This window comes from Ambystoma mexicanum, chromosome 6p (genome assembly GCF_040938575.1).
Source record: "Ambystoma mexicanum isolate Mex_15411 chromosome 6p, UKY_AmexF1_1, whole genome shotgun sequence".
Classification (NCBI taxonomy): domain Eukaryota; kingdom Metazoa; phylum Chordata; class Amphibia; order Caudata; family Ambystomatidae; genus Ambystoma; species Ambystoma mexicanum.
In genome coordinates, this window is record NC_090935.1 from 479,494,651 (window position 1) to 479,522,523 (window position 27,873).

General features: G+C 51.2%; 1 protein-coding gene across 1 annotated transcript in view; it reads right to left on the reverse strand.

Moving 5' to 3' along the window:
* Positions 1-27,873, reverse strand: part of DHX29 (DExH-box helicase 29) — a 1,426,484-nt gene that overhangs the window by 169,846 nt on the left and 1,228,765 nt on the right. The window contains exon 23 of the mRNA XM_069627279.1: positions 18,890-18,980. Coding sequence (XP_069483380.1) covers positions 18,890-18,980 — 91 coding nt within the window. The remainder of the gene's footprint in view (positions 1-18,889; positions 18,981-27,873) is intronic.

Below are 27,873 nucleotides of genomic sequence, written 5' to 3' on the forward strand. Positions count from 1 at the left end.
ACATCATGGGGGACCTTAGGATACTAACGTGGAACGTTAGGGGGCTTAACAGCTACCTTAAGCGTAACAAGGTCATGTTGTACCTAAAAAGGCAAAAGATAGATATCGCCTTGTTACAGGAGACACATCTGACACGGGATAAACTGGAACTGGTGGGGAGAAAGTGGAGAGGGACAGTAGTTGGATCTACATATTCTGCCTATGCTAGAGGTGTGCTGATTTGGGTTGCACCACATGTCCCGTTTAAGCTACTTGGGGAGGTTGTGGAGTCTGATGGGAGGCTGGTCATGGTAAGGGGGCTTGTAGTAGTAGTGTGTATTATAAATACTTATGCTCCCAACCGTGACACGGCGACATATTTTTGGACACTGATCACTAGACTGGGTGAAGGGATGGGGGGTCCGGTGATTTGGGGAGGGGACTTTAATTGTGTACTAAACCCCAAGGAGGACAGGTCGGATGACAGGGTGGACAGGCCCAGCCCGGCGGCTAGGGTACTGCAGGCGCTGCTGGTAGACCTTGGCCTGGCAGACGTGTGGAGGACGAGACACCCTGGCGTGAGGCAATATTCGCACTACTCGGCCCCGCACCAGTTACACACAAGGCTGGATTACTTTTTCGCCACTCCGGACGTTGTCGCGGAGTGTGACCAGATAGACTACAGGGCGAGAGTCCTTTCGGACCACTCGCCCCTGGTCATGCGTTGGCAGCTTTGTCCCCTACGTGCGCGAATTCCAACATGGCGCCTTAGGGCAGAAGCGCTCAGGGATCCAGTCTTCAGAGAGGAAGTGAGGGAGGAGATAGTTGCTTACTTTGAGGCGAACACAGGCAGCGTCAAGTCGGCTGGTACTTTGTGTGAGGCCTTTAAGTTTGTAATGAGGGGGGTTGCCATTGCGAAATCCAAGGGATTAATGGGAGGAGTCCTGGCAGATCTGCGTAGAGCCGAGATTGAGTTGGAGAAAGAGCTGGGGGAGAGGGGGACGGACACGGAGGAGGTCATTAATCTGCAGCAGAGGTGCGCAGAACATTGGGACAGGCTCTGTAATCTGAATTACAGGAAGTACATAGAGAGGTTGCATGCCGGGGGAGACAAGACGGGCAGGCTTCTGGCTTGGCTGTATAAGAGCGAGACCCCAAGATCCCCGATCCGATCAGTTATCACTGAAAAGGTAGTGGAGGAGGACACCCAGGAAGGGGTGAATGGAGCATTCGCGGAATATTATCAAGCATTATATAAGGATCGAGAGGGGGGAAGCCGGGAGGAGATAGAGGTAGTACTTGAAGACATAGGCCTGCCCAAGATAAGTGACGAAGAGCGAGAGGAGATGGATGCTCCGATCACTCTGGAGGAGCTGCAGGAGATTGTGCGGCAGCTACCCACTTGCAAGGCCCCAGGAGCGGATGGGTTCCCCAGTGCATTTTATAAAGCGTATGGAGAGGAGGTGCTCCCGCCCATGCTGGAGATGTTTAATGAAGCGTTTGAGGTGGGGCGGCTGCCGGAATCACTCAGGGAGGCGATTATAGTACCGCTCCCCAAACCCAATAAACCGGGACATGATTGTGGCTCCTACCGACCCCTGTCGATGCTGAACCAGGACAGCAAGATCCTAACAGCTGTCCTGGCGGCCAGAATGCGGAGGGTAATAGGCAAGCTGATCCATCCTGACCAGACGGGCTATGTCCCGAACAGGAATATTACTCACAATCACAGACGCCTTCACAGGGTGGTGGAATGGGGGGGCAGTGAGGACAGCGAAATGGCGATAGTGGCGTTGGACGCGGTTAAAGCGTTCAACTCTGTTCGATGGCCGTGGCTGCGGGCGGCTTTGGGGCGGTTTGGACTGGGACCAGGCTACATGAGGTGGGCCGAACTATTATATAGTGCGCCTCTGGCTAGGGTCCGTACGGGCGCAGTGGTGTCAGATAGATGGCAGTTAGGCAGAGGCACCAGGCAAGGGTGTCCTTGGTCCCCAATGTTGTACATACTGGCCCTCGAACCCTTAGCAATCTACCTCCGGCAGCAGTATAACCCGGTGGGTATAGAGGTGGGCGGGGAGAGCCATCTTATATCCCTGTATGCAGACGATATGCTGTTATTCCTGAAACATCCGGAAGAGAATTTGCAGTATATCTTGGAGGTATTGGAGAGGTACGCCTGGTTGTCCGGCATAGCGGTCAACCCTCAGAAATCCGTACTATTCCCGCTAGGCAGTTATGTGGGGATACCGGTGGAGAGGTTGCCAGTGCTGTAGATCCCGTGGGCGACGAGCTCCTTCCGGTACCTGGGCATTGACGTGTATCACACGACCGAGGAAGAACACAGGCATAATACTGAGCTAGCTGTGGGAAAGATTGAGAGGTGCATGAGGTTCTGGGAAAGATTGCCTTTAGCGATGATGGGTCGGGGAGCTATGCTTAAAATGGTGGTGCTGCCCAGGCTCCTGCATTACTTTAATAACATCCCGTATATGATACCTAGGAGGTTTTTCGCTAAGTTACATAGCGTGTGTAGGAATTTCCTGTGGCACGGCACGCGCAACAGGGTCGCATTATGGAAATTGCAGAACTCTTACGAGAAAGGTGGCGTGAAGCTGCCGAACTTTGAGGCCTATTATATTGCGGCGCAACTGCAATACGTGGCCAGGTGGCTCTCAGATGAAGAGACCTCCGAACATAGGCTGCTAGGGAGAGACTGTTCCCCCTTCTATCTGCGGGAGGTGATCTGGGTGACTGGTTCATGGATGAGGGAGCATCCTAAGATGCTAGCCCTTGGCGGGAACATATGGCGGCGTGCCTGTCGGATGATGGGTGACCCCTTGCCGTGTATGCCGCAGTTACCTCTGGTCGCCCTGGCAAAGGAAGACGGGCAGCTGAGAGCTATTATCCGGACATATTGGGAGTCAGTGGGGTTGATCACTATGGGCGACATCTGGCAGGATGGGACCCTGATGTAGTTCGATGAACTGGAGGCAGGGTCGGGGCTACACAGGGGTCAATATGTAAAATATCATAGGGTGGTCCGTGAGGTCCGGAGCACGTGGCCCGAAACTACTTTGGCTGATGAACCGGATGCCACGCTGGAAACAATGTATGACGCATCAGAGGGTGGGCACGAGGTCTCTAGGTTGTACGAGATGTTGATGACAAAGGTTGAGAAGGATTTGGGGCACCTGAGACTGGAGTGGGAAGCGGAGATGGGGGCCCCGATGTCGGATGGGATGTGGGAGTGCGCCCTGGGGTACCACAAAAAGGTATCGAGGTACGCCAGGTTCAAGCAGATACAGCTCTATATTACGCACAGGGCATATATGACCCCCCTTAGAATTTCCAAATTTCTGGATAGTGGGCGCCAGGCGTGCCCCAAGTGTAACGAAGAGAATGCGGACATGATACATATGTTCTGGGCGTGCCCAGTGATTGCAACCTACTGGGGTGAAGTGGCGCAGAGGCTGGCAGGGAGGGGTATCACACTTAAGGTGGATTCGGCTTGGGCTTGTCTGCTGGGAGGGTATCCCAGGGCGCGTAAGCTTCGACATGTTGAGAAACTTAAAGATCTGGCCTATGTGCTTGCCAAACGTAGGATAGCCATGGGGTGAAGAAATGTCATAAGCCGCGAGTGGAGGTCTGGTGGCGAGATCTCCAAAAATGGGCGGATGCCGAAACGACAGTGTGGCAAGATGGCAGTATGGCAGGGGAAGAGGAAGAAATAGGCTCTCTCACTGCATGGAAGTTACTGTTAGCTGAGCTGTTTGGTGCGGGATCGGCCTCGGCTGGACTTGAGAGCGATGAGGACCCACCGCACGGAACGGACACTGATGGCGGACACTCTACAGGCTCATAGGGGGGAGGGATGGGGATTGCAGTGCCTTATTTTTTGTTTGTTTGGTTTTGTTGTTTGATGTGTTTTATTTATGTTTCATTGTATTGTTGTTTGGTCGAAATAAAATAAAAATATATTTAAAAAAAAAAAAAATCTATTGGAGCTCTGGGGCACACAGGAGGGAGACTGGACCGCCGAGAGCCCGGGTAGACAGTTTTGACAATATGACCTTATGTGATGTTTGGTGGACCATGAGGGGAGAGGAAAGGGACTACACATGTTTCTTGCACGTACACTAGTCCTTATCCAGGATAGACTAAATATGGGCACCAGCAACTCTGATGGGGAGGTGGAATTGGGGTCAATTTCGCTCTCAGACCATAGCCCGATAATGGTGACAATAAAAGAGTGGGGACCGCGGAGGGGTCTATGGAGCTGGACGTTCCATAGGGAGCTACTGAATGATTCGGTGATGGTGGTTGCGATAGGGGAAAAAATAGAGGGATACTTCGTTGCCAATTTATTTATTCATTTGAAGATTTATTTAGCACAACTAAGGCACAAGTGTGTCTAGGCGTGAAAAGACATCTCCTAGTGAAATCCTGCAGGATAATGATTTAGAACAAGTGGGTTGTAAGTGCTCTGCGGACGGCTAGGTACTCCTTCATGGCTCTTAGTATTTGTATTTTTTTTTTTTTATATAACACCTTACACCAAAGCGCTGAGCATCAAAACAACATTATACATAAAACAATAACAGCGGAAGCAACTTACAATAATGAATCAGTCCAACAAAACAGTGAGAAGAGCAATTTAACTGGAGGGAAGAGGGGAAGCTTAGCAGTAAAACTGAGAGGGCGAGGGAGGGGGGAGGAGAAGGGGGAGAGAAGGGAAGGGGAGGGCGAGGAAGGAGATGATCAAGGGGATAAAGGAAGGAAGGAGGTGGAGCAGGAGGGGGGAAGGGGTTTCATGGCAGAAAATGGAGAAGGAGAGATTTAAGGGATGTGCGGAATGATGAGAAGGAAGGAATAGAGCGGTTAGAGAGAGGTAAGGAGTTCCAGTGCAGGGGGGCAAGGAGCTGGAAGGAACGGAAGTGGGAGGGGGCCCAAGGGGATGGAGGGACGCTGAGAAGGAAGTGGTCAGCAGAACGAAGGGAGCGGGAGGGACTGTAGAAAGAGAGGAGGGAGGAGATATAAGGGGGAGCAAGACCATGGAGATATTTAAAGACTAGGCAGAGGAAGTGAAATTTAAGTTGGGAGTGAAAGGGGAGCCAGCCAAGGAAGGAAAGGGAAGCAGAGATGGAGTCAAGGGAGGAGAGGAGAGAGAGGGTATGGACGGCAGAATGGTAGATAGATTTGAGGGGGGCGAGATGGGAATTAGGTAATCGACAGAGTAAGGAGGAGCAGTAGAAGAGGCGAGAGAAGATAAGGGAGGAGATTAGAAGTTTAGTAGCATGGAAGGTGAGTGAGGGGTGGACTTTGCGAATGTTAAAGAGGTGGAAGCGACAGGAACGAGAGGTGAGAGAGATATGGTGGGAAAAAGAGTGAGAGGAGTCAAAGTGAATTCCTAAGTTGCAAGTGTGGGCAGAGATAGGGAGATTAGAAGGAGGAAAGGGAATGAAAGGTGGAGGAGAGGGAGGGGGAATAGAGTTGGAGGGAAGAATAAGACTTCAGTCTTGTCAGTGTTGAGAAAGAGAAAGCGGGAGGACATCCAGTTTTTTATAGCAGAAAGACAGGAAGAGAGTTTTAGGTGGAGGTCGGGAGAGAAGGAAGAGAAGGAAAGGAAGAGCCGAGTATCATCAGCATAGAAATGGTGGGAAATGCCGAACGAGGAGATAACAAGGGCAAGGAGCGAGGTGTAGAGTGAGAAAAGGAAAGGGCCAAGCACCGAGCCTTGGGGTATACCGCAATCCAGCGGCTGGGTAGGAGAGGACCGGCCTCCCCAGGAAACAGTAAAAGAGCAGGAGGAGAGGTAGGAAGATAGCCAGAGAGGTCAAGAAGAATAAGGACAGAGGATTGCTTAGAGTGTTGAGCAGAGAGATGGGAGTTAAGGATGTAGGTGAGGGCTGTTTCAGGAGAGTGTTTAGGGCGGAAAACAGATTGAGAGGGGGGAAGGAGAGATTGGAAACAAAGGTAGAGAGCTGAGAGTAGGCAAGGCGCTCGAGAAGCTTAGAGAAGAATGGGAGAAGAGAGATAGGACGGAAGTTAGCAGTGAGAAGGGGATCAGCAGAAGGTTTCTTCAAAATCGGAATGATAGTGGCATGCTTGAAAGCAGAGCAGAAGGTAGCAGAGGCAAGGCAGGTGTTGAAGAAGAACGATAAGTAAGGAATAAGAAGAGGGTAGATCTAGGGATGAGAAGGGAGGGGAGAGGGTCTGTTGGAGCAGAAGAGGGCTTTGGAGAGGAGGATGGAGACTTCGGAAGGAGAGACAGGCGAGAAGTCGGACATGCAGGATGAGGGGAGGGAGGGGGACGGGTGGAAGAAGAGGAGTTATTGATTTTTTGCCAAAGGGCAAGAATCTTGGAAGAGAAGAAGTTAGCAAAGTCAGAAGGAGAAAGGGTGGAAGAGGTAGAGGGATCAGGGGAAGGAGGGGAGAGAAGACGAGTGAGAGTTTGGAAGATGCGACGAGGGTGAGAGGCTTGGGAGTGGAGAAGGTTAGAGTAGTAGGAGCGGTTAGCCGAGGCGAGGCGTGAGTCGTAAAGAGTGTGGTAGGAGAAGTATGAGGTTTGGTTGGAAAGCGTGGGAGATTTAAGCCAGAGTCTCTCAAGACGACGGAGGAGACGCCGCATAGAGAGAAGTTGAGGAGAGAGCCACGGTTGAGAGGGTTTCCGGGTTGGACGGAAGAAGGAAAGGGGATAAAGTAGATCAAAAGAGGAGGAGATAGAGGAGGAGAGAGTGGAAAGTGCATCATTGGCCGACAGTGAAGAGACATCTTGGAGAGAGAGAGAAGAGAGGAAGAGCAAGTTTTGAGAAAGAAGGAGGGACCAAAGTTGCGAAGGTCACGACGTGAGAAGATGGAAGGAGAGGGCAAAGTGGAAGGTTGAGGAGGGGGAGATAAGGAGAAGGAAAGTAGTGCATGATCAGAGAGATAGATAGGAAGTGTAGAGACAGAGGAGGAGGGGGTAGGAAGAGTTGAAGATAAGGTCAAGAGTGGAGCCAGAGGAGTGAGTGGGAGAGGAGGGAAGAGGGGAAAGGAGGTAGGAGTCAAGGATTGAGAAAAGGAGTGAGGGAAGAGGGGGAGAAGGGAGGTGAAGGTTAAAGTCACTGAGTAAAGTGAGAGGAGAGGGGGGGAGAGATAAATGATAGGAGGTGATCAAGGTCATTGTAGAAGGAAGAAAGAGGACCAGGGTACGATAGATGATAAGAAAGGAGATGGGGTGAGGAGAGGAAAAAGATTTGTAAAGAAATTCAAAAAAAGCGAAAGAAGGAAGAGATGGTAAGGGGGTAGAGGAAAGGTGTCTAGGGTGGTAGAGGAGGTCAATACCTCCGCCATGGCCAGTGGCACGAGATATGTGAGAGAAGGAGGACGAGGAGGTGGTTAGGGAAGCGGGGACAGTAGTGTTGTGAGGGGGGATCCAGGTTTCAGTAAGACAAAGGAAATGAAGGTTGAGACGAAGGATCATGTCTAAGACTGCAGCAGTCTTATTGCAGATGGATCTGGCGTTCCAGAGAGCAATGTTCATGAGCTTGGAGGAATGGGCAGTAGGGGGGGAGAGAAGATTAGGACGGTGAGAGAGGGTAGGAGTAGGATGGGAGGAGTAGGGGAGGGGATTGAAGAGGGGAATGGACATAAGGAGGGAAAGAGAGTAGGAGAGAAAGGGGGGAGGAGGAGGGAGGGAAAGAGGGGAGGTGCAGACGGAGAGAGAGTTAGAGCAGGACGCATAACTGAGGGGATGAAAGGGGTATGGTTAAGGAAAAAGTGGTGGGAGGGGAGGTGGGTGAAAAGGTTGACGAAAGGAGAGAGAGAGGGGTAAAGGGGAGAAATCTGACAGGATGGGGGAAAGGAATTATTACAGTCAGACTAGTCGTCAAGAGGTAGGCAAGGAGCCTAGCAGGGGGAGATACGGAGCAGTGAGCAGGACCTGGAAGCCCGCACTAGTGAGGGAGCTGGTAGAGGTTCCGCAGCAGAGTCTGGTTGGTAGGAGGTAGGAAAGAGACAGGGGCAAAATCTGGAGTGGTCAGCGAGAAGTTGGGAGATCAGGAACAGTAAGAGGGTCCTAGCTGAGTCCATGCAGGAGAGGGAGTGGGAGGAGGCTCCGCTGTAGGGGCTGAATGGTAGGAAGTAGGCAGAGAGAGAGGGGGCTAGATCAGGAGCAGACAGAGAAGATTGACAGATCCATGCATGGTTGCAAGCGGGGGAGGCTCAGTGGCAGGCAGTAGGTAAGGAGCCAGGAGAGGCAAGTTCTGGAGCAGTCAATGTTCCTGGGAGAATCGCTCAGATGTAAGAGTGGGTGGAGGATCGGCATAGTGATAGCAGGAGTGCGTTCCACAAACATGGGGCCAAGACTGAGAAGGAACAACCTCCCAGTCGTTTCCAGTGATACCATGATATCTTAAGGAGTATGTGTGAGGCGGGGTGTAGTTGTCTGGCTGAGCAATATCGCTCCATCTTATTTTTTAGATACTTTGGGCCAGCACTGTGCACATCCCGGTGGGTGATACAGAGTGTCAAACTCGAGCTGTGTCGCCACTGGCAGACAGTGCAGGTGATGCAGAAGAGCTGAGGAAGGGGTCAGACGCAGTGCCATAAGTGCCAGACTTGCTGCTGAGTTCTGGAGCACCTGCAATCAATCAGGACACGACACAAGAAGGTATCTGAGAGGCCTTTAAAGCAGGTTGCGACAGGAGCTCATTGCGCTCCAAGCACAGAGGGAGAAACCGAGAGCAGCAAGGGAAAGAGAGGTAGAGACCAAAATGAGAGCAGTGATGCAGGCAATAGCAGGGAAAAGGACTCGGGCCCTATATAAGCAGTTGAAGGACGTCAGGGGTCAACTGGAACTACTGAACACTCGAAAGGTCCCTGCTGGGGGTGAGGCAGAGATACTATGTACAGGCCAACAGGGTGGACAGGCTGCTAGCTCAGCAACTGAAACAGAAAGAAGCAGCAGGACGGTTCTCCAAATAGAGCACACTGGATGGGACCAAGGTGATTGTTAAGAACACCCGTCAATGACACCGCCAGTAACCAGAACGGTCTGTCAAACACAAGTTTGAAAGTAGGTTAAAATAAGACGGTACCTCTCTACTTTATCCGGAGAGGTGGGCTAGTCAGGAACTGCTACCAATTTGATAGACCTTACCAATCATACCCCCTACTAGCTAAGATAAAAACAAAAAGTTAGATTAGTTTATCATTTGAAAGGATGCGTGATTCGAAACACTTGACTACACCAGGCTGTAATAAGAAGAACAAGTTACTTTCTTACCTGGTAACGTTCTTTCGATGGGATGGTCCGACGACGTATTCCATATCTATGACATGTAATCACCACAGCTGTGCTGCTTTGGAAACTTTTTTCGGCGTCTGCGTCCTGCGTCGATGACGTCGATGCGCTGTCGTCGAGGACCTCCTCTGACGTCCGACGTCATCCGATGTGATAAGTAGGACGCACGACGACCATAGCCTCAGTTGTAGTTTTTTCCCCCAGAACGTGTGACATAAGTCAACTGCCAGTCAGATCCAAAGCCTTGCGGAATGTAAGCTGCAAATCGCAAAAGAAATTCTGCAGCGGGGAAGGCAGGGCGGGAGCGATATGGAATACGTCGTCGGACCATCCCATCGAAAGAACGTTACCAGGTAAGAAAGTAACTTGTTCTTCGAGGGGATTGGGTCCTCCGACGTATTCCATATCTATGACAGACTCCCAAAGCAGTACCAAAGCAAGGAGGAGGGAAAGAATTTAGAATCAAAATTTAGAATAGCCAATCAAATAGCAGAGCAAAGGACCGCCTTGCCAAAGGCCAGATCCTGTGCTCGTATGGAATTGAGGGAATAGTGACGTACAAATGTATGTACTGAAGCCCAGGTGGCTGCATCACAGATGTTGCGAATAGGAACACCCCTCTGCAGGGCAGTAAACGCAGCCATACCCCTGGTAGAATAGGCCCGCAAGCCAGCCGGTGGGTCCTTACCCGCCAAGCGGTAGCACTCCGAGATGGCCAAAATAATCCAGCGAGACAAAGTCTGTTTCGTCACAGCTTGCCCCAAACGCTTTCCAGCGTAACCAATAAAGAGTTGATCATCCACTCTGACCCGGGACATGCGTGAAACATAAAAGCTTAAAGCTCTCCTAGGATCAAGCCTATGGAGCCTCTCCTCTTCCTTACCAGGATGCGGAGGAGGATAGAATGCCGGAAGAACAACCTTCTGGGCCAAATGAAATTCCGTCACTACCTTCGGAAGAAAAGAAGGACGAACTCTAAGGACAACCCTGTCCTTGTAAAATACAGTGAAGGGAGGCTTAACTGAAAGTGCCTGTAACTCACTCACTCTGCGAGCGGAAGTAACCGCAACTAAAAACACAGTTTTCAGAGTTAACAGCCTCAAAGGGCAAGAATGTAAAGGCTCAAACGGAGCACCCATAAGAAACTTAAGAACAAGGTTTAAATCCCAACCGGGCACCAGGAAAGGTGACGGAGGGAACACATTAGTGAGCCCTTTCAGGAACTGTGAAATCAAAGGGATTTTAAAGTAAGAACACTCTTCAGACGAGCGCTTAAAGATGGAAAGCGCCGCCAGGTAACCCTTAACGGTACCCACTTGCAAGCCCCCGTGGGCCAAAGAAAGCAAAAAGGACAGAACCATGGGGATGTCACATGCAAAAGGATCCACATTCTGAACTCTGCACCAGTCGCAGAACTTACGCTAACGGCAACGGTACAGAGACTTTGTTGCTGGCCTTCGGGCCGAAAGCAACACCTCCATCACGTCTTCAGGGAGGTCCCAATCCTTATACCTCAACCTTTCAGAAGCCAAGCGTGAAGGTTGAGGGATCTGACCTCTGGATGGAGAACCTGACCCCCCTCCCGTGAGAGCAGATCGTCTCGGTAGGGAAGACGACGTGGAGGGAAGATGGATAAGTCGAGAAGGTCCGGGTACCATGTCCTCCGAGCCCACGCCGGGGCAATGAGGATCATCCGGGAACCGAACTTCCGTAACCTCCGCAGCACTTGCGGGATGACGGGGACTGGAGGAAACGCGTACAGCAGCGGGAATGACCACTCCACCACGAACGCGTCTCCTAAGGCTCCTTTTGGAGGAAATTCCCGCGAGCAAAACCTTTCGCACTTCCGGTTGACACTGGAGGCAAAGAGATCCACTTGAGGGGTCCCCCAAAGGGCGAAGATCTCCAGGAGAATCTCCTGAGCCAACTCCCACTCGTGAGAGATCGCGCTCTGCCTGCTCAGAGCGTCCGCCGTCATGTTTTCGGCTCCGGCCAGATGAACTGCCGAGATCGAAACTTCCTGCTGGATGGCCCAGAACCCGAGCTGCATCGCCTCCCTGCACAGAGGAAGTGACCCTGCCCCCCCCTTTTTGTTGAGGTAGTGCATGGCCACTGTGTTGTCTGTCAGGATCAGGACATTCTTCCCTCGCACAGACGGCCCTCAGCTCCAACAGATTGATATGGAGTCTGGACTCCGACGGAGACCAACGACCGCTGACTGTCAGCCCGTTGGCATGAGCTCCCCATCCCGTGAGGGATGCATCCGTCACGATCGTCACCTCCGGCCAGGGAAGCCAAAATGGAGCCCCCTTCATCAAGTTGCCTTCGACGGCCCACCACAGAAGGTCCCGGGCGACCGAGGACGGCACCTGAATCGAGTCCGACATCCTGCCGGAGGACTGCGACCATTGCGTCTTGAGTGCCCACTGCAAAGATCTCATCCGCAGGCGAGCCTCTGGCACCAGAAGAATGCAGGATGCCATGAGGCCGAGCAACCTCAAGAACTCGAACGCTGGGAGCGTCTGGGCATGCTGAAACTTGTGCACCATCTGCTGAATGTGAAGAGCCCTCACCTGGGGAGGAAAACACAGCCCCAGGGAAGTGTCGAGCACTGCTCCGATGTACTGGAGCCGCTGTGTTGGCGTCAAATGGGACTTCTTTAAATTGAGGGAGAAGCCCAGCCTGTGAAGGGAGCGACAGGTGACCGACAGATGATCCAGGACTTGCTCGGGAGAGCTCCCCCTGATCAACCAATCGTCCAGGTAGGGGTAGACGTGAATCCCCCCTTGCCTGAGATGCGCTGCCACCACCACCATGAGCTTGGTGAAAACCCTCGGGGCTGAGGTCAATCCGAACGGCAGGACCCGAAACTGAAAGTGCGAGTCGCCAACCGCGAACCTCAGGTACTTCTTGTGCTTGGGATGGATCGGCACATGGAAGTAAGCATCCTTGAGGTCGAGTGACACCAACCAGTCCTGAAGCTGAAGGGCCTGGAGGACTTGAGAGAGAGTAACCATCTTGAACTTGTCCTTCCTGAGGAGTTTGTTCAAACCGCGCAAGTCCATGATGGGTCTCAATCCCCCGTCTTTCTTCGAAACCAAAAAATAAGGGGAATACCATCCCTTGTTCCTCTCCGCTACAGGCACCAGTTCTATGGCGCCTTTCTCCAGCAGGGCTTGAATTTCCTGCGCAAGGAGCGGATCCGGACTCTGCAAAGAGAGGTTCCCTGGTGGATTGTCGCGAGGCCTGTGCCGAAAGGGAAGACAGTAGCCGTGGGTTATGATCTCCAGAACCCACACATCTGAAGTAATGGCTTGCCACTCTACAAGATGCTGCGCCAGCCTTCCCCCAACCGGCGAACCATGGGACATGGCCTCACGACTGAGTGGGAGCGGCTGCGGCGTTACCTGAGGGCAAAGAGGCAACTGCCCGAGCGGCCTTGGCACCACGGATACCCTGTCGTCCACCTCTGGTACCCCTGCGTTGGCCTCTTTGACTGCCAGCTCCTCTCGCTTTACTGAAGGATGAGTAATAGCGAAAAGAACCACCCCTCCACTGCTGTCCCCTAGGACGAAAAGGCGGAGGTTGGCGAACTGCAGCGCCCAACGACTTCGCTGCAGCTTTTGAGGTCTGCAACCTCTCAAGGCTCTCGTCAGCCTTGCTGCCAAAAAGGTGTTCACCGTCAAAGGGCATGTTGAGGAGCCGGGACCGCACATCAGGAGCAAACCCCGACTTCCGCAACCACACAAACCTGCGCATCACGGTGCTCGCCGCCATGGACCTACTGACGCATTCAGCTAAGTCCAAACCCGACTGAACGGACTCACACATGGCATCCTTACCATCCTGGACCATAGCAAGGAAACCATCCCGTTCGTCCCCTTCGGGAATATGTTCAGCCGCTAACGCAACACAGTTCCACAGAGTGTGCGTGAAACGCGACAAGGCACAAATGGAGTTGGCCGCCTGAAGCGCCATACCACCAGAAGAAAACACTTTCTTCGCCCAGCCATCAAAACGTTTGTCGTCCCTATCAGGAGGGATGGTAGGGTGCGACGCCTGCTTCGCCGGGGCCGTGGCCGCCTGCACCACCAAACTCTCCGGAGTGGGGTGGCTGGTCAAGTAGCAGGGGTCGCCACTGGCTGGACGGTATTTTCGCGACAAGGATCTGCCCACCGACTCTCCGGAGCAGTCCAAGCCGCCGCCACCCTTCTCTGTAAAGCCATATGGAACGGCAGAACCGGGTCAGTTGGGGGACCAACATCAAGGATGTCTGTCAGATCATCCTGCACAAATTCCCCTGGGGGAGCAGACCATCCCAAGTACTCAGAAACCCTAGCCATAAGGCGCCGGTACGAGGAATCAGCATGAGAGCCAGGCTCAGGCCTACAAAACTCCACCTCCGGAGAGGTGTCCAGTCCACTGGCATCATGCAGTGACTGTCTCAACTCGTCAAACTGACTATGGCCCGAGACAGGCCATCAGAATCCTCATCCGCCTCTGAAATATAGTCCAGGTGGCGAAAAGAAGGCACTCGAGAGTGCTTGCTCTTAACCAGAGCCTCCCTAGGGGGTCCACCCGTGCCCTGGGGTACCTCCGACACGAAAGGCGTCGATGGCGTCGAGCGAATCGGCGCCAGCGTCGAGAGAACCGGCATCGGCGCCGAGAGGATCGGCGTCGACGTCAGATGCAGCGCCTCCAGAATCGGCGGCGTCGACAGCCCTCGAGGCCGGAGCCCCGAGCGTGTCCCTCGACGACCTGAGCGTCGACGGCATCGACGACTTCCTCGGAGCCAGAGCCTCGAGAAAGCCTGTCGACGCCCTCGACGCCACAGACGTCGATGCCTTCTTCGAAGATCTCACAGGTGCACACGGTCTCGAACGCGTCAAGGACCGGGACCTGGAACGGGTACGTCGAGAACGAGTCCCCTTGTCCGAACAGGACCTCTCCCGTGACTCGTGCCGACCACTCTTGCGAGCGGTGTCTCTCGACCTCACACGACCGACCCCACTCGGGGGCGCGGACGGCTGAGTACCCTGCGACTCAAGAATCGCCAGCATCTTCTTCCCGAAGGAAGCCCATTCCTCCGGCGTCGCACGGCTGGAGGGGTAAGCGACGTGCCGGGCAGAGCCCTCCGAAGAGGACCTGGAAGACGACCGGTGTCGGCGCTTCCGAGAATGCCTCGAAGAGGCTGAGGAGTGGCGAGACCGACTCCTAGAAGGAGACCCACGAGACTTCCGACGTTGACACGGAGAGTCACCCCTCGAATCATCCGTCGAAAGCCCCGCAGACTTCGACTTCCGGGGCTTGGACACCCGACCTACCGACAACTTCTTCTTACGTTCGCGTAAGGCATTGGACGTGAGCGACTGGCAGTCGATACAGTCATCCGTGTCGTGGGCCTCCCCGAGGCACCAGAGGCAGGCGTCGTGCGAGTCCGTCACCGACATCTTGGACCCACACTCCCCGCACTTCTTGAAACCCGGACGCGGGGTCGAAGACGAAGTAGACATCTTCAGAAGGATTTTCAAAAACGAACAGGTTCGAAGAACCGAGAAGAACAGAACTCCAAAGAGTCAAGGCGTTTAAACCGAGAAACACGAAGCAACACGTTCGCGGAAAAAACGGAACTGAGGCTATGGGCGTCGTGCGTCCTACTTATCACATCGGATGACGTCGGACGAGGTCCTAGACGACGGCGCATCGACGCAGGACGCAGACGCCGAAAAAAGTTTCCGAAACAGCACAGCTGTGGTGATTACATGTCATAGGGCCTCATTCCGAGTATGGCGGTAAGGGATAGCGGCCACCGCTAACGAGAGCGGTGGCGGTAATCCCTTACCGCCATACTCCGAGTTCCCTTTGCGCCATGGAGGTTTTAACACCTGCTTTTAGCAGGTGTTAAAATCCATGGCGCTAAGGGACCATGATGTTAATTACGCCACCGTAATTTACGGTGGCGTAATTAACGCCTTCCCCACTCCCATTATGCCCTATGGGGCAAGAATGGGAATGGGGAAGGGTAAATGGGGATTGGGGAATTACGGCCCCGCCAACCTTGGAATGGGGCGGTAATTCCGCCATCCACCAAGGCGCTGCCGGTCCGGGTACGGCGTCAACCAAGGCGTTAATAGCGCCATTGGTTAGCGCCGTACTCGGAATGAGGCCCATAGATATGGAATACGTCGGAGGACCCAATCCCCTCGAAACATACATCAGGAGCGATTCTTTTAGACTGCTAAGATATATGAGAAGCGGTACAAAAACTAACCCGAATTTGTGGAATACCAAGCTTCAGTAGAGGCAAAATGGAACACCCTCTTGGTAGCCCTGAAAGGCAAGAACGATGGCACTAAATGACCCATCAAGAGGTATACCTCCTCCCCCCTGGTTCCTAAATATGGCCCTTTTAACAGTCTCCTTATTGATAATGTTGAAGTTCCAATAGGCAAGTAGTAGATAAGTCCAGTAGTAGGTAATCCACGTAGTCCAGTAAAGAGTGAAGAAAATACAATGACAGTACGGAGTAGATTAGTAGGGAGCTAACCCAAACAGCACAAGGGACGCTCTAGGGCCGGGTTGGTGCACTGAAAACAGCAATGCGTCCGAGTCCTGTGCACTAATTCGAATTGAGGCAAGGCCACAAGGAAATCGGACCAATCCGTGTAGAGGAGTAAGTAGAATGTCACCACTACACCCTTCGGTGTACTTTTAGAAGGAAATGCTGGAGGTAATGTAGCTCTAAGGAGGAATGAGTGAGCTGGAGGTGGACTAAAGAAGTTTCAAGTGCTGTGCTGAATAAAACATAAGAAAATCCCTGGAGCCGAACGTAATGGATAGGTAGTAAACCTATCAATGCAAGAAAGAAAAACAATCTGTTACCAGTCTGAAAAGGATTGTGGCTGCAACAGTATCGCTGGCGAGGAGGCCGAAATCCAGTAAACGGGTAGAGTCTTCCCTAATGGATATCAAGTATCGGAGGGGAACGCGGAACAGCACAAAGCTTCATATAAAGTAGAACAATTAGAAGCGCCGGCTTCTCGCATAGCAATTGACTAAATAGAGGACACGTGACACGCCGCAGCCATGTGATCGCGGCGAAACGTGTCAGTCATGTTCCCCTTGCGACGTGCTGTTGCACCGCCAAAGTTGACCGTCCCAGCAATCTCCAGCGTGTATAGAACGGCTTAGCAGCTGTTCTGTATGCAAACGATGAATGTCTTCCTCTGGAAACGTCTGAAGATTTGAAAACAGGTAGGACAGGAGGACGGCACTTGATTCCAGCATGCTCGAAACACTGGCAGGCATGACAGTGATTGACTCCGAGGCTATTGTGGAGACCTTTGCTAATTTCTTCAAAGACCTATAAACCTCTGAGTGCACTGATCATGCAGCAGTGGAGGAGTACTTCCATGAGATACCAATACTGAGGCTGGAAGGGGGTTTACGGGAAGAGGAGGTGGAAGCAACCATTAAGTCCCTCCAAGCGAACAAAGGGCCGGGGCAGTTGGCCTTCTGGCAGTATTTTATTGTTACGCTCACCTGGTCTCCACAGGGGCACCGAAGTTAAGTGGTTTCACGTGCCCCCTCTGAATCCCGCTTCCGTCACAAAGGTGCGCCTAAAAGGTTGAATGAAATGTTACCCAACTGTAAGGTGGAAGGCCTATTCCCACCTCCCGTGGCCTTCTAATACACCCCTCTGCTATGCCTCACCTTAGTTTTATGAATGGCAGGCTCTCCATCCTGCAACAGTATGCAGGGGTGCGTAGAGTTCAAGGATCAAGTTACTTCACTGATACTGTAGAGTTCCAGACAACATTGACTCAAATGGGTAAGTCTTATACCAATGATATGGTTCGCCGTAGAGTTCAAATTGCCCAAGTTCACTTCTGTGCCTTTTTCCTATAGGTTTCCCTTTGGTGCGAAAATATGAAGAACGCAGAGTTGTTTTCCAGTAACAGAAGTCAACTTTTCCAATTCTTGATACCTGTCAGGGGAGAGAGGGGATACCTTTCATCTTCTTGGCCTTTGTGCTATGGAGCTGTTCCCATGGTACTTGTTCTTCAGTTTTTCACTCCGGCTCAGTTGCTTATTTAGCATTCGGGACCACAGCACAAAAGCCATGCCAATATATATTCTGATGGGTTCACTAGAGGGAGTGCAGGGTTTAGAACGTGTAAAGGGCATCTGTAACTCCTTGGGATCCTGAGCCTATATTTCTTTCATCCTCTAGCACTTGCTTCTCCTTGAACTTCTTGCTAAAACATCCGAAATATTGTTCTGGGGCTATGATCTCTCTAGGGCTTTATACAAATCTGTTTGGAGTTTATTCAGGAGCCTGCAAAACCTTTTAAAAAGATCTGTGCTCTTCTGCTGGTATGTGATCATGTTGGCAATAGGCATGTATGATCAATCAGCATCCTGTGGACCAACATTTACTTCAAAACTTGTTCTGCAGAGCTCTTTTTTATACCTTCTAAAAAGGGCATGCTCCTTTTGCTTCATCTTTGATAGAGTGTGCAGATGATTACACCACTTGTGTTGCCCGCAGGGATAGCAATATTGTCCTAGAAAATGTGCTACTTAATTTCATATGCCTACCAAATAAAAATACAGACCGTATGGGAAGTGGGATGGGGTAAGTAGGGCAAGACATGACCTCCTGCATTCTTTGAATACTCTACCTGTGCTGTTTAGCAGCCAGCCGTCGTTGGACTACAGAGTCCTTTATGTGATTTGACTTATAAACCACCTAACACCAAAGCGCTGGACAAAAACAATAAGTGGTACATTAACAGAAAATGCAAAATCAGCATGAAAAGTCAAGTACGGAAGATAGGAGGTAGTCTTTGAGGTGAGTTTGAAACAGAAATAGGGAGGAGATGGAATTAATTGAAAGGGGCAGACTATTTCAATTGAATGAAGGACAGTGCCAGAAAACTTTCTCACGGCTTCGCAATTGCGGTAATTTCAGCACAGCAGGAAAAGACAAAGTGATGTGAAAGGAAGCAGCCCTTCATTCAATTTATCTTAGGTCCCATCTCACATTTACAGCCTCAGATGAAGAGTCGGTTTAGACTCTAAACACGTGTCAGGCTACTTTGCAAATAAATCCATCGGACTTATAACCACATCTCTCTTCAATTACTTGCAACACATGCCTATATTGCACTCTTGGGCGCAGTGCGACTGAGAATTGCCCGTGCTCTAATTGTTCCCACATACAATAAGAACGTCAGTTATTCGTTATTCACTGAGCCATTGTAGAAACGCTGCCCCCAAAGGTCTTCAGCATCTCTTAAAGGAACAACAATGTCATTGTAAGTTGCTGGCGCTTGTAAAGTGATTTAATGAAGGAACGGACTCGAAAGAAACAATGAGATGTGTAACCATATTTCATTTAGTCTGAATTTCTGTACATGTTGAACAGTCTTGACAGGGGACTTAACTCACTCAGGCTGTGCCAACTTAATTTCCAAGAATGCACAACTTTGCACAGCTCAAGAAATGCAGCTTGTTGTCAAAAATGTGCAATTTATAAAAAAGATATAAGATAAAAGAAACAGTAGGTTGAAACCAGGTCTAACAACTAGCATGTCATGTAAAATGCCCTAAAGCATACTTTACCTCGATGGTTAAAAGTGCCTTCCTGTTAAGGAAATGTTTTCTGCAGTAGGCCATTTCAGAGTGATATCCTTCAAAGCGAAGATTCTTCCACCTTTGGAGATGCAAAAATATATACATTATGAGAAATCATAGGAAGCATCGCCTGGCAGCAGGGCTTCACTGTTATCAGCAAGTACCTTCCCAGTTTGAATTCAAAAGGTGAGAGGTAGAGTACGAGGGAGAACGATAGAAAACATTACTTTCGTGTCACAAAAGACTTGCAGCTTAAGACCAGTTACAGAGTTGCACATTCTGACATCTTGTGTTCGGGTTGGAAATTGCATCTTATAAAAACGTTAATTGCGTGCTGTAGGACTAGGTGATCTATCATGCCTCATCTGATCTAAAAATGCCTCCGATCTAGAAGGGATTAGTTTCTTACCTGTAACTCCATTTCTCTAGCATTGGTATCTTTCATGGATTCACATGCTTAGAATATTCCCCGTCGTCAGGCTGGGAATCCCCGGTACATTATATATAGACCCTTTCCCGTAGGAAAACTTTTTCGACGCTTATGCGTCCTATCCACCTTGTTTTGTATCATGCGTGCCCGCAGCGTCAGGACGTCATGATATAAATACAGGACCCGCCCCCGCGCTCCCTCAGATTTCGGCCCCCAAAGTAGTGGGGGAACCGGTTTGCATGTTCAGGGGGAGGCAGGTGGGCGCATGTGAATCCATGAAAGATACCAATGCTGGAGAAATGGAGTTACAGGTAAGAAACTAATCCCTTCTCCAGCATTGGATCTTTCATGGATTCACATGCTTAGAATAGATTACATAGCAGTACACCCCCAAGAGAGGAGGCGTGCATGCAAACCCATATACTTTCTTCGCAAAGCCCGTTCCCTATGATCATGTATACATTAGTAATCGTTAACATAGGAAAACGAACCACATACAGTCATAAATTCCACAGGATGCAACCCCTCAGTCGGGGCTTACCTTATTGGAATAGGTGTCGGAGCACCGCCTGTCCCATCCTGGTATCTTCGGCATGTTGCTGCGACAGACAGTAATGGCGGGTAAAGGTGTGTGTAGCCGCCCAGGTAGCCGCCATGCAGATGTCCCCCAGAGGGACTCCGGCCCACAGTGCCGTCGACGATGCCGCTGCTCTAGTTGAATGAGCTCTAGGCCGTCGTAGAAGAGGCTTCCCTGCCCTGGAATGGCAGTACGAAATGGTAGATACCCATCTTGACAGTCCTTGCTTAGAAATGGCTTTTCCTCTAGCACCCAAACCATAGGCCACGAACAGTTGTCTTGTTTCTCTGAAAGGTTGCGTACGATGAAGATAAAACTTGAGAGCCCTTTTTACATCCAATGTGTGTAAGGTGCGCTCCGCTACCGAGCATGGCTCCGGAAAGAACGTAGGCAACACGATAGAGGAGTGTTTATGGAACACCGAAGGAGCTTTCGGTATGAACTGTGGGTTAGTGGCAAGGGCTACCTTGTTCTTGAAAAATCGTAAGTATGGTGGGTCTACCATTAGAGCCTGAACTTCTGAAATACGTTGGGCTGAAGTGATGGCCACCAGGAAGGCCAATTTCCACGACAAAAACTTTAGAGACGATGATGACATTGGCTCAAAAGGAGGCTTCATAAGAGACGTTAAGACCAGATTGAGGCTCCACTCCGGTGGAAATTTCTTCTCTGGAGGGAAACTCCGAAAAAGGCCTTTAAGGAAGTGCTTAATCAGGCGGTCGCTGAACAATGGTGTTGAATGCCGTCGACGAGTAAACCTGGAAATGGCGGCCAGGTGTACTTTTATTGACGATACTGATAGGCCCTTTTGAGCTAAGAACAGCAAGTATGGCAGGAGCTGTTCCGGCTTAATCGATTGCGGGGCCAACCCTGGTTGATCCTCACACCACTGACAGAAACTTCTCCATTTGTACGTGTATGAGGCGTTTGTGGAAGGCGCTCTTGCCGCTTGCAGGATACGCCGACAGTCCTCCGGAATCGTTAGCTGACCGAATTCGGCGAAGTCAGGAGCCAGGCCGTCAACTTGAGGCTGTCCGGGTCGTGATGCCAAACAACACCCTCCTGTCGAGACAGAAGGTCGGGGGTCTTCTGGAATCTCATCGGTTCCGCCACAGCTAAGTGTAGCAGGTCTGAAAACCACACCTGTCTGGCCCAGTACGGGGCCACCAGAATTACTCGACATGGGTACCTGAGGATCCATTGCAACGTCCTCCGGACAAGGGGAAATGGCGGGAATGCGTACAGGAATTTGTTCGACCATGGGAAGGAGAACGCATCCCCCAGTGAGCCCTGCTGAGGCCATCTGCTTGCGTACTGATGGCATTTCCTGTTGTTCTTCGTCGCGAACAAATCTATGGAAGGATGTCCCCATTTCTTGAATACTTGCTGTAGTTGTTGGTCGTTCAGCACCCATTCGTGAACTTCGTTCATTTCTCTGCTGAGGGCATCGGCTTCCACATTTCTCACGCCTGGTAGGTGGAACGCCAAGATTTGCATGTTGTGTTGTAGGGCCCAATGCCAGATTTTCTGTGCCTCCGTCGATAGGGACCTGGAACGTGTCCCTCCTTGTTTCCTCAAGTAGAACATCGTAGTGGTGTTGTCCGTCATGACACGCACCACCGAGTCCCTCAGTTGAGGAAGAAAAGATTTCAGAGCCCATCTCACTGCTCTCAGTTCTAGCAGGTTGATATGCAGGGAGGACTCCTGCAACGACCACTGGCCTTGTACCTGTAACGTATCCAGATGAGCTCCCCATCCGCTCAGCGATGCATCCGTCACCACCGTCTTCTGGAACTCTGGTTCCACCAGAGGCATTCCTTTCGTTAGATGAGTAGAAACTCTCCACCAACAGAGTGCTTGTACCAGTTGTTCGTCGATGATCAGTCTGTCGGACCAGCGACCTTGGCTCTGCGCCCAACGGTCCGCTAGAAATTCCTGGCAAGGCCTCATAAACAGACGGCAGTTGTTTATCAACGGAATGCAGGATGACATGGTCCCTAACAGGGACATGTATTTGCGCACCGACACCCTGGTACCACATCTCCATTCCGACGCCTTGCTTTGTAGCTTCTGTATTCTTTCGCTGGATGGTCTTACCAGACTTGTGTGCGTATGAAACTCCGCTCCTAGAAAGACCAAGGTCCTCGAAGGCTCTACGGAGGACTTGCTGAAGTTTATCGCGAAGCCCAGTTCCTGTAAGAGGGACATCGTGGCCCCCAGACTTTTTCGTGTTTGTTCCATGGACGAGCCTCTGACCAGCCAGTCGTCTAGATAGGGATAGACATGGTGACCTTCCTTCCTTAAATGGGCCGCTATGGGGGCCAAGCACTTGGTGAACGTCCTGGGGGAGGACTTGAGACCGAACGGGAGGACCTTGAACTGAAAATGCTTTCGCCCGACGACGAACCTTAAATATCTCCTGTGTCGTGGGCGTATTGGGATGTGAAAATAGGCGTCTTGAAGGTCTAGTGACGACAGATAATCCATGGGTTGCACCGACCTGATAACCTCCTGGAGCTTTAGCATTTTGAACTTTAGGCTCTTTAGCCATTTGTTGAGTACCCTCAGGTCGAGAATGGGCCTCCATTTTCCATTTGGCTTCTTGACAACGAAGAACCTGGAATAAACTCTGTGTCCTTCCTGTGCTACAGGAACTCTCTCTACCGCTCCTTTTCGCAACATAAGCGCCGCCTCTTGTCGTAGGATTCGGAGGTGGGGCTGGGTCGAAAATACAGGAGGAAGACGTGGAGGCTTGTCTCTGAATCGTAGCGCATGACCCATGCGAATCGTGTCTAGAACCCATCGATCTCTGGTGATGCATTTCCATTGGTCGAAGTGATGAGAGAGTCGTCCCCCCAGGACGTTCCGAAGGCCGTCATTGGTTGCTGGTTTGCTTGTTCTTCGTCGACGAGGGACCCGAGCCTCGCCGCCTGGAAGCTTGATAGTCTCTGCTTCTACGTGCCGATTGGAACGCTCGTCTGAACCCTTGTGAAGAGTACGAGGGCCTGTTAAATCCACGGTCCCTCGAGGCTCCAAAGCGGGAGTTTCCAGAAGCACCCCTAAAGGGGCGAAAAGAGCGAAAGTTTCTACCCGTTTGGAGGGCGCCGAGGGACCTAGCAGTATCCGTGTCTTCCTTCATCCCCTTCAACGCTTCGTCAACCTTTTCGCCAAACAGGTGTTCCCCTTCACATGGCATGTCAAGGACTTTGTACTGGACTTCAGGACGGAAAGTAGTACATTTGAGCCACGCTTGTCGACGAAGTACTACGCCATGGTTGATTTGTTTGAATCCAGACTCTGCTAGGTCAACTGCAATATTAATTGCCTGGTTCGAGGCCTCTTCGCCCTCCCGCAACAGTAACATGGCTGCTTTCCGGTGTTCGTCTGGCAGGTGTTCTAGGATAGGGGCTAGTTTGTGCCACATTTCTCTATCGTATCGTGACACGATCGCTAAGGAATTGGCTGCTCTTACCGTCGTCGCACCGACCGAGAGCACCTTTTTTCCAAAGGCGTCTTGCCTCCTAGCCTCGCTTTCTGGTGGAGTTGAACATTTTTGCTGTACCCTGGCCTTCCTAGCCGCTGCCGCCGACACCACCGAGTCAGACAGAGGTTGTGATGTTAGACATTTTGGAGTGGACTCCGGAGCTTTAAACTTTTTCTCAATCCGCCCCTTTATAGCTGGCTCCGAGAACGGATGGCGCATCGTCTTGAGACCTTCCTGCCACACGTGGTCCAGAATTGGGTTGGCAAATACCGATTTCCTCCTTTGACCCATATGGTCAAAAAGGAAACAGTCTTTCTTCTGCTCCTCAGGAATCAAGCCGAACTCGGAACAAGCTTTTCCCATCATTGCATGGAAGGCTCCCACATCATCCGGAGGAGATGGCTGTGACTGGCTCCTCGTAGACTCTACCTCTACATCCGAATTCCATGTTGGGTCCCTCGAAGGTGACAGGGAGATGTCTGACCCTGCGTCACCCAGTATAGAATCGGACTCCGACAACTCACCCTCCTCCTGCACTCGAGGACGATCTTTTACTGCCTGAGGAGTCGATGGGTTTTTAGTCGTCGAGCGAGCCGCACAAGTTTGCTCGTCGACGGGAGGTACAGAAAAAGGTGACGACGAAGTCCCAGGTTGAGGGATCTGCCTATCCAGCCGCTGCAGGAGCTTCTGAAGAGTATTAAGCACATCCAGAGACAAAACTGCCTGGGGGTTCAATAACGTTGATGATATAGGTACCATACCCCCACTCGCACTCGTCGTCGCCGACGTGGAAGGCCGTAAGCCTAAATCCGATGGCTGCAGAACCGTGCCACCTTCTCCTTCCACCGAGCAGGCCGTGTCTGGCTGCAGTAAGACTTCAGGGGGGATCGGGTCATAGACCTCTGGCAGCCAAGCCATAGACTGAGTCTCCGTCGACGAAGAAATCCCAACCGCTGCTGCCTGAACGGTAATAGGCATCGTCAATGACACCGAGGTCGACGAGCAAGTTGTCGTCGTCGAGCCCTTAGACTTCGTCGCCGATTTCGATGCCGACTTCCCGGCTGAAACATCTCGACTCACGGAAGACCTGGGACGGTCCCCTGAGGAGGATTTTGACAGCGCTTGCCTCTCCGTCTTAGATGAGGAGGAGGAGGAGGGCTTTTTATGTGATGAGGAGGACCCAGCATGCTTCCCCTTATGCTTGTCCTCAGCGCGGTTTTCTGCTGGCCGTACCTTTTTCGATGGAGGTTCCGACTTGCTCCTGGAGGCCTTGGAGCCAACTTCCGAAGCCGGGTAGGCACCCGCTCCGTCATTAAGCCAGTCGACCAGCCTTCTTTTACGGTCCTTAAGGGTTTTTTGGGAGAAACCCTGGCATATCTCACATGTATCCGCCGTGTGGTGTGGGTGGAGACAGTAGATACAATCCATGTGGGCATCTCCTTCATAAACTTTTTTGAGGCCACATGTCGCACAAGGGCGAAATAAAGCTTTTCCAGACATATTCTTCAGAATTTGAACGTCGCCGAAGCGAAACAGAAAAAACAACCTAGTTTCCACTAGCAGTAATCACGAGGATCCCACTACTTTGAAAGACGGTTGAAATCTGAGGGAGCGCGGGGGCGGGTCCTGTATTTATATCATGACGTCCTGACGGTGCGGGCACGCATGATACAAAACAAGGTGGATAGGACGCATAAGCGCATAAGCGTCGAAAAAGTTTTCCTACGGGAAAGGGTCTATATATAATGTACCGGGGATTCCCAGCCTGACGACGGGGAATATTCTAAGCATGTGAATCCATGAAAGATCCAATGCTGGAGAAAGAGAAATACTGATGGGCGCTAGGAGTTCATTCATATACAACACTCAACTTTCCAGTGGCCATGAATGAGAAGGCCACCCAGTCCTGCCTTTATTCCTTTGGATTCTGTGACTTAAAGTGTTGCTTAATTCCAAATGGGAAATAAACTGTAAATCCCAAAGCAAAAACGAGACTGGACGGTCTCAGAATGGGAGAAATGCTGAGGTTTCAGGGTTAATGTTATATGAAAAGATGCAGCACACAAGGTCAGTGAATTTCTTCTTCTCTTATTGAGAGTGAATGTACCCCCACTGGCTTCTCCACAGTCAGCTTTCTTTCTCTTACTCTCCCTTTCTAAAGATGCGCATTCCAATGGAAGATGCACATCCATGTAATTCTACATTCAGAGTTGCACCTTCTCATTCTTCAGTATGAAGAATACCACTCATCTCCCTTCTTTACACATTTTGTCCCCCCAAAAATGATAAAATAGTAAAACCCGAACACAAAAGGAACAAAATTAAAAACAAAAATTTAGGATTTTTCGTTAACTTGCAACATACATTTGAGAATATTATTTGAACTGTTTTTAAAATGCTAAGACCATTGTAAATACATCACATTTGAAACAATCTGTTAAACAGTCTACATACTCTCTCAGGTATGAAAGACTGAGACACACTCTCTATGGACAACCACAGTTACCTTAATTGCTTGTCCCACTATTCGACCTCGACTTCTCTTTGGTATAACACCTGGTCAAACTGTGGCAGATCTTACCATCTGAGGTTTTTACAGTGTCATGTAATCTTTTGAATACTTTAACTAGTTCGGACCTATTCAAAACTCCTTCCTGCCTCCCTTGAGTAAGTTTGATATGTACTATATCTCCTACTTCAAACATCCTTCCTTTTGTGGCTTTCCCGATATCAAAATATTCCTTCTTTTTTAATTTGTTTCCTTCTGATGTTATCTCTAACCGTTTGAAAATTGATTTTGCTCACAACTGCCCTACCAATCCAGGGAGGACATACTCTGGTGTTGGGCTTCCTACCCCTCAGCATCTCAAACTGTCAAATTCTGGTAGTGGAATGAAAACAGGTTTCTTAAAACCACCTGCCCGAATGCAGCGTCTGACCTAGAGGCGGCGTCCCAACAGTAGTGTTGACAGAAAGCCAAAGGGGTGGCCCAGGTAGCCGCCCTGCTGATGACCTGCCACAGTACATGCCGTTGGAACGCGATGTCCGTAGCCTTTGATCTGACCGCATGGGCACGTAAGTTAGCCAGCACTGGTTTGGGCTGCACCTCATAGGCCTCTTTGATGGCCGCAACCATTCACCTTGCTATAGATGCGTTGGGAGGCCTGATAACCGGGCCTTGCCCCACCGCAGGTGACAGACAGGGCGTCTAACCTGCAGAAGTCGTTGCTTCTGTCCAGGTAGTATTTCAGCACGAGTCTGAAGTCCAGGCGGTGCAAGACCAAGACCCTCTGAGGCTCATCCTTGGGGTCGGCGAAGAAACTGGGTAAGACTATTCCCTCGTTGAGATGGAAGAAGGTGGTCTCCTTGGGTAGGAAAGCAGGGTGCGTCCGCAGGACGACCTTGTCCCTGTGAAAAGTGGTGTAGGGTTCTGATGCCACCAGAGCCTGGATCTCGCGGACTCTGCGAGCTGAGGTGAGGTCCACAAGCAGAGCTGTCCCTATGGTGACCAGCCCGATGCCCGCGGACGCCAAAGGCACAAAAGGTTTGTGCACCAAGGGGCTCAGCACCACATTAAGGTCTCACACCAGGTGTGGCTTCTTTATAGGTGGGTAAAGCTTGTGGAGGCCCACCAGATGTCGCTTGACCGCCGGGTTGGAGGGGGAGAAGAGGCCCTTTTCTGTAAGCCCCTATGGCTGCCAGATAGGTGTGGCATGTATCCACCTGCACACCGGAGTGGGCGAGGTGTGCTGAAAAGGAGAGCACGTCGTCCAAGGTGCACTTAAGCGGGTCGATCTCCCTAGAGTCGGACCAATGACAGAATCTAGACCATTTACTCTTATATTGGCAGGAGAGGAGCTGGGCCCAGCGGTAGGTGAATGGGTGGTCTGTCCAATAGGCTGAGAAACTCTGAGAACCACGGTCTGGGCTGACACCAGGGAGCGATCAAAATGATGCTGAGGTGCCGGGATTCCTTTATCTTGCAAGTCACCCTGTGGACTAGGGGTGTGGGTGGTAAGGCATATGCCATTCCACTGGTCTAAAACTCGTCACCCAAGGAGCCTGAGCCCTGCCCCTGCCCCTGCCAGGAGGCGAACTGTTGCCATTTCCCTGTTGTACCGGGAGGCAAAAAAGATCCACCTGAGAATGCCCCCACCTGTATGAGGTCGGTCAATTGGCACTCATAATTGTCCGCCCCCAGTCTGCTGAGCCTGTCCGCTTCCAGGTTGGATTCCCCCGGGAGGTGGACAGCCATGAGGTAAATGTTCTCCAGAACCCATTCCCACATGCCGACTGCTAGGTTGCACAGCGGAGAGGGTCTGGAGCCCCTCTGCTTGTTGACATAGTACATGCTGGTGGAGTGGTCTGTCTGGGTAAGAACTGCCTTGCCCTCGATAAGAGGGAGAAAGGCCTTGAGAGCCAACCATATGGCCTTCAATTCTAGCCCATTGATGTGGGTGGCTCCCCAGCTCTCTATGGAA